Here is a 7541-nt window from a genome sequence, read left to right on the forward strand (position 1 = left end):
AGGGAGGTCAGGGGTCTGACAAAAGGCCTCGTCATTCCGGTAAGTTCAGCGGTGCCTCATCTAGAGGCAAGAGTAATTTTAGTAGAGGCCATCCTCCCAGGCCGTTTCATTCAGCCCCCAGGCATCCCACAGTGCCTCAGGTGGGCGTGGCCCTCAGATGTATTATTCCGGCCAGCTAGCCTACAGTACACCACCAGCTCCTATTAGTGCACCTCCACTCTAGAGTTATCAGGGTGGTTATTCAGGTCGACAAGGTCAGTTTCAGGGTCAGCAGTCACAACAGCCGAGGTTATGTTATAATTGTGGTGATCCGAGGCACATTGCTAGATTTTGCCCTCGGGCAACGGGCAGCTCACAACATCAGAGTTCTCGTGCCATGGTTCTGGCACCAGTTGCTGCACCACCTGCTCAGCCAGCCAGAGGCAGGGGTCAGACAGCCAGAGGTAGGGGCCAGACAGTTAGAGGTGGAGGTTAGGCCGTTAGAGGTGAAGACCTGTCATGCCCCGACCTGGGAACGAGACTGGCACCCGGTGCCTCAACTAACCTATTGTACCAAATTGCGACTAAGGAATTCTGAACATATAATATCATAATTTGGCCAAAGGGCCACCTTGCAAGACAATTTGCGAAGCAAAATATAAAACTGAATGGAAACTAGCACTGACTAAACATCAATATAAAGTTGGTCCGACAAGGCCGTCATAACTACTACAACTGACAAACCACCAAAATATACATACCAGGCCTACAAGCCCAACATAATGCACTAACTGACAGGATATGTCTACAAGCCTCTACTGATAGATATATTGTGATCGGAACAGGGCCCCGACCTACCCATAATATATATACATACATACATATAGAAGATGTACACGAAAATCTAGACCCGATAACTCCGAAGGATGTGGAGCTTACCGATCAGGCTGAACTCTGGAAACACCTACTGAGGAGGTATACCCGTCTGTCTATCTGAACTTGCATGCATGAAATGTAGCGTCCCCAAAAAGGGACGTCAGTACTAAATAATGTACCGAGTATATAAGGCAATAACATAACTGAAAGTTGAAACTGAACTGATAATATAATAACTGAAAGTAATTGGGAGTAAAAGATGATCTGGAGATATACTTACCTATTGATACTGACTCAACTCTTTCAATATAGTAAGTAAAATAATTGTCCGGCCTTATAAGGCTCGGTATATATAACTGCTCTGTCGTAGTAGGCTCGCTCATAGGTGCTCTGCCATACTCGGCTATGTATCTCGACCATGCTGGGCTCGCTCATAGGTGCTCGGCCACAGTAGGCTCGGTATATAACTTTCCATCTTATCAGAGGTTGCCTAATAGGGGCCTGCCCATCGATTATAGCTCAATGGTAATGAAAATACTGTAATACTGTATATATAGGCTTGCTGCGCTCTTGACTGGAAGAAAACAATACTAAATTGAATATAGAGTCTCGATAAGGAATAATATTGTAACTTATGAGACTAGAATAATGTGAATAAATTCATGAATACGAACTTCTCTTTATGTCTCATTACTAACACATGTAGCTACGAGATCATGCCAAAATGAAGGAAGCTTAGCCTTAACATACCTTATCATACTCCTTCAATCACCAAGTTGAACTCGCCTCTTCTCACCTTAGTCTACAACAACGATAATAATACTATCATTAAGTTATGAAACGTATAACTATCGCACAACGAACGACATGCTTATTTTGTATTAAAACGGACAATATTTCCCCTATAATCCTTACTTCCTCCAAATTCAAGATAATACCAACAACACCAAAAACAACAATAACAACATATTTCCAACCTTATGTATACCACATAATACTACAAAATAGACCAACACACCCCAATCTCTTCATACACAAAACGACCACCGTAGTAGTGTCAACAACCCCGAAAATGTTACGACGAATGAACAGCCGAACATCCTGCATTTATGTGGTGTTTCTCCACACCCTTCCTCCTCCAAAACTCCACAAAATAGTAGTAAATCACGCAGCCCAACAGCAACACCAAACAGTCCACAAAATAATCCATAAAACAGTCCGCTACAAGTGAATAACTCGAACTCACGGCTTCCGATCACCATCCCGTGAGTTCTTACAAATATAGAACAACTTACCATGCATCTACAACTATAAAGAATGGATGAAAGAGAGCAGTAAACTTACCTTATTTTTGGGATAACTCAGCTCCTATCTTGGTTCTTCAAACTCTAGGTTTTTCCTCCAATTAGAACTTGAAAGGGAGAGAAAATCAATTGGGGTTTGTGGGAAATTTTTGGGAGGATTTTTGCAGAGATTAAGTCTGGTTATTATGCCCTATTATCATCCTAATATATGAAGGGGATAGGCCTTTAAAAAGGCCTCTTTGAGCGACCCGAACTGGCCTAGTTTTGGATGACCCGAACTGGCCTAGTTTTGGATTCTCGTTTAAGCAAGTAGGTGACAGTCTGCGCAGTTTTGCAAAAATACCCATATCTCTCTACTCAGATATCGTATTGACAAACGGTTTAATGAGTTGGAAAGTAGACGCATAGATATTTAATTTGATGGGTGGAACACCCCATAACTCTAAGTATAGTGGGAGAAAATCGCCGTTACATTTGACCCAAAAGTTTAGTAAAACTTATGAACGTAACTTGTGATGACTTTCATCGACTTTTGTTCCACCACTCGCTTGACTTCAAAACATAACACACGACTATCATACGAATAACATAACTCGTAACATAACCTTCTTATCATCTAAAACACCCTGGTCTCATCCCCAAAGTACATGCTATAACATTCCCAATTTGTCGGCTTTCGACAAAATATTATTTTCTTCAATTCCTTTAGCTTCTAAACCTTCCAACCCTCTTTGTACTTGTTATTCATGATATTCAATATTTGTAACTTTCGAGGTAACATGATTAACTTGCTTTATGTATTTTCAAAGATGATCTCATTTTTAGGTCCTACATTAGTTTGCTCACGACGCAGTTTTATGTACAAAAAAATATAGGGTGTAACATCATTCCCCCCTTGGGAATATTCGTCCTCGAATGTTTACTTTTAGAGACTTTGGAAAAGTTTTGCCAGAGTTTCCTCCGTACACTAGATATAACCAACTTGCATGCAACCAGAAAACATACTATGCATGCCACACCTGGCCAATGTCTATAAATAACAACACTTTGCCTCAAAGAGTCGTAAATCATAAATACTGAAAGTCGTAAAATAAGAGCTTACCTGATGACCTACTAGCCTGAATAGAGTTATGCTGTAGCATCCCATCTCGATCCATATCTTCAGTTTGAAATAGGTGGGGGTATTTATACTTCATTTCTTCCTCTGCTTCCCATGTCATCTCTTCCACATTATTGCCTCTCCATAAAACCTTCACGGAGGCTACCTCCTTATTTCGTAGCTTGCGAATTTGTCAGTCTAAGATGGCAACTGGAATTTCCTTGTATGACAAGTCCTCCGTAATTTGTACATCATCTGTGGACACCACTCTGGTAGGATCGCCAATGCATTTCCGTAGCATAGATACGTGAAAAACCGGATGGACTGACTCCAATTCTGAGGGCAATTCTAACTCATAAGCTACTTGGCCCACTCTCCGAATAATCCTCGCCCAATATACTGTGGGCTAAGCTTGCCTTTCTTGCCAAACCTTATCACGCCCTTCATAGGAGATACCTTTAAGAATACCCAGTCATTAACCTCAAACTCTAAGTCTCGTCACCGCACATCAGAATATGACTTCTGGCGACTCTGAGCTGTCAACAGTCGCTCCCGGATAAGCTTTACTTTATCTACGGCCTGCTGAACTAGGTCTGGCCCATGCAACCCAGATTCTCCAACATCAAACCACCCTATAGGAGATCTGCACTTACACCCATACAAAGCCTCGTACGGAGCCATCCGGATACTGGAGTGGTAACTATTATTATATGCATACTCGACAAGAGGTAGATGTCCATCCCAACTTCTTTTAAAATCCAACACACATGCTCGTAACATATCCTCGAGCATCTGAATTGTGCGCTTGGCTTGTCCATCAGTCTATGAATGAAAAGCTGTGCTGAGATTCACCTGAGTCCCTAGACCTCTCTGAAATGACCTCCAAAAATGTGTTGTAAATTGAACCCCACGGTCAGATATAATATATACTGGTACTCCGTGTAGCCGCACTATCTCCTTAATATATAACTTTGCATAATCTTCTGCTGTATATGTAGATCTGACTGGTAGAAAATGAGCTGATTTAGCGAGCCTATCGACTATCACCCATATAGAATCGAACTTACGATGAGAACGAGGTAAACCCGTAACAAAGTCTATGTTTATCGCCTCCCATTTCCATGTCAGGATCTCTATAGTCTACATTAGCCCTACGGGCTTCTGATGCTCTATTTTCACCTGCTGGCAACTAGGACACTGGGTGACAAACTCAATAATGTTCTTCTTTATATCATTCCACCAGTACACATCCTTAATGTCATGATACATCTTCGTCGACCCAGGATGAATGGAGTACCACGAATAATGTGCCTCTGACATAATCTTGTCTTGTAGCCCTGCTACATCTGGAACATACAAACGACCCCTATATCTGAGAACCCCATCTCCCTTGAGCTCTAACAATGGATTCTTCTGCTGCGGAACTCGCTCTCTCAACTCGACTAACTCTGGGTCATCGTACTGCCTTTCCTTGACTTCAGCTATGAGAGATGATTTTGCAGTGTTTTGGAGTACAACTCCACCATCGTCAGAATCTACTAACCGAACCCCCAAACAAGCCAATTGATGAATCTCTCTAGTTAATTGTCTTTTCTCGGCCTTTACATGTGCTAAGCTACCCATAGATCGGCGACTTAAGGCGTTTACTACAACATTAACTTTCCCTGGATGGTAGAGAATATTAACATCATAATCTTTAAATAACTCAAGCCATCGCCTATGTCGCAAATTCAACTCTTTTTGCTTGAATATATATTGCAGACTTTTATGATCGGTAAATACATCAACATGAACACCATATAAATAATGCCGCCATATCTTAAGTGCATGGACAACCGCAGCTAACTCGAGATCGTGGGTTGGATAATTCTTCTCGTGCTTCCTTAACTGCCTTGAAGCATAAGCAATTACCTTCCCATGTTGCATCAGGACACATCCTAACCCAACACCTGAGGCATCACAATACACGACATAACCCTTTGGACCCTCTGGAAGTGTTAGAACTGGCGCTGAGGTCAACCTGTTCTTAAGCTCTTGGAAACTTCGCTCGCAAGCCTCCGTCCACTGAAACTTAGTTGATTTCTGCATCAACTTCGTCAATGGTGCCGAAAGGGAAGAAAAACCCTCTACGAACCTCCGGTAGTATCCTGCTAAGCCTAGAAAGCTACGAACCTCTGTCGGAGTAGTAGGTCTAGGCCAAGATTTCACGGACCTCAATCTTTTGAGTGTCTACCTTTATACCTTCATCGGATACAATATGCCCCAAGAATGCTATAGACTTCAACCAGAACTCACATTTAGAAAACTTAGCATACAACTTATGATCACGGAGGGTTTGGAGTACCGCTCGCAAGTGGTCCACATGCTCATCCTCTGAACTTGAATAGACCAGAATATCATCAATAAATACTATCACGAACAGATCTAAAAATGGCCAGAATAGGCTATTCATCAAGTCCATAAATATGGCGGGTGCATTCGTCAACCCGAAGGACATGACAAGGAACTCGAAGTGGCCATATCGGGTCCTGAAGGCTGTCTTCGGAATTTTTTTTCTCCTGAACTCTAACATGGTGGTATCCCGATCTCAAATCTATCTTTGAAAATAATCTAGCCCCCTGCAACTGATCAAACAAGTCATTAATCCTTGGAAGTGGATACTTATTCTTAATAGTTACCTTGTTCAGCTGCCTATAATCGATACACATCCTCAACGAGCCATCTTTCTTCCGCACAAAGAGTACCGGTGCATCCCAAGGTGAGGTACTGGGCCTGATGAAACCTTTCTCCAGCAAATCTTTTAACTGCTCCTTCAACTCCTTTAATTCGGCAGGTTCCATTCTATACAGAGGGATGGATATTGGTTGAGTTCCTGGAAGCAAATCGATGCTAAAATCAATCTCTCGCTCTGGAGGAATACCCGGAAGCTCATCAGGAAACACATCTGCATACTCATTGACTACGGGAATAGATTGAAGTGTAGATATCTCAGCATCTGCATCTCTTACTCGCACAATATGATAAATGCACCCTTTTGCAATCATTTTCCTCGCCTTCAGATAGGAAATAAACTTACCTCTAGGTGTCGCTGTATTACCTACCCATTCAAGGACTGCCTCACCTGGAAAATGAAATCTGGCTGCCTTTGCTCGGCAATCAACTGTAGCATAGCAAGCTGACAACCAGTCCATGCCCATGATAGCATCAAAATCCATCATCTCTAACTCAACTAGGTCAGCTGAGGTCTGACGACTACAAACTATCACCGTACAATCTCGGTAAACCCGTCTAGCAATAATCAATTCTCCGACCGGTGTAGATACCGCAAAAGGATCACTTAGTATTTCAGGCACTATACCAAATTCCCCGCGACAAATGGGGTAATATATGATAAAATAGATCCCCGGTCTATCAAGGCATAAGCATCGTGAGAGCAAATAGTCAATATACCTGTCACAACGTCTGGTGAAGACTCCTGGTCCTGTCGACCTGCTAAAGCATAAATATGGTTCTAATTAACACCTGAACTGGAACCTCTACCTCTGCCTCGACCTCTACCAGACGAAGATTGAGACTCGCACCCAGAAGGATGCACAGACATAGATGATCCTGTCGTTGAACTTGCTGGTTGTGCCATACCCCCAGAATCTCTATTTGGGCAATATCGGATCATATGCCCCGGACGCCCACATGTATAACAAGCATCAGAACCTGCTCGGCATTGGCCCAAGTGTCCTATACCACAGATGTCACACCACGGCAGAAATGACCATGTCTCCCTTGAACCTCGTTGTCATTGCAAAACCGACGCCCGTGAGCTCTCACCTGGTCCTAACTGAGTATAGCGGTCATACATGTAACCCTGTAACTGAGGTGGCAGAGGCCTAGGTGGCCGTCCGAAGTACTGGGGCCTATAACTACCCTGAGACTGCTCCTGAGACCTAGGAAATCTCATCCTCTTACGCTGCCCTTGCTCGGTCCTCTCTTTACCCTGCTGTCGACGCCTACCCCTTTCTATATTTTGAGCGAATGCCTGAATCCGGGAGATATCCATATTATCATGCAATGCAGCGGTGGCATATGCCTCGGTCAACTCTAGGGCTAACCCTGCTATAAACCTGTGGATCCTGTCACGCATAGTAGCAACTATAGATGGTGCATATCTGGCTAATGAGTCAAAACGGAGACTATACTCTCGAACACTCATATTGCCCTGCTTAAGGGCTAGAAACTGATCGACCCGAGCCTGTCGGATCTCCTACGGTAAGTACTGGTCAAGGAAA

At 43.1% G+C, this 7541-nt stretch overlaps 1 protein-coding gene across 1 annotated transcript; it reads right to left on the minus strand.

Moving 5' to 3' along the window:
- Positions 1-5868: 5868 nt before the first annotated feature.
- Positions 5869-7312, minus strand: LOC138891909 (uncharacterized). The gene is made up of 4 exons (XM_070175595.1): positions 7180-7312; positions 6709-6747; positions 6041-6610; positions 5869-5876 (listed from the first exon to the last, which is right to left on the minus strand). The coding sequence occupies exons 1-4, from the start codon at positions 7310-7312 to the stop codon at positions 5869-5871; spliced, it is 750 nt and encodes a 249-aa protein (XP_070031696.1).
- Between the last annotated feature and the right edge of the window lie 229 nt (positions 7313-7541).

This window comes from Nicotiana tomentosiformis, chromosome 5 (assembly GCF_000390325.3).
Source record: "Nicotiana tomentosiformis chromosome 5, ASM39032v3, whole genome shotgun sequence".
NCBI classification, from domain to species: domain Eukaryota; kingdom Viridiplantae; phylum Streptophyta; class Magnoliopsida; order Solanales; family Solanaceae; genus Nicotiana; species Nicotiana tomentosiformis.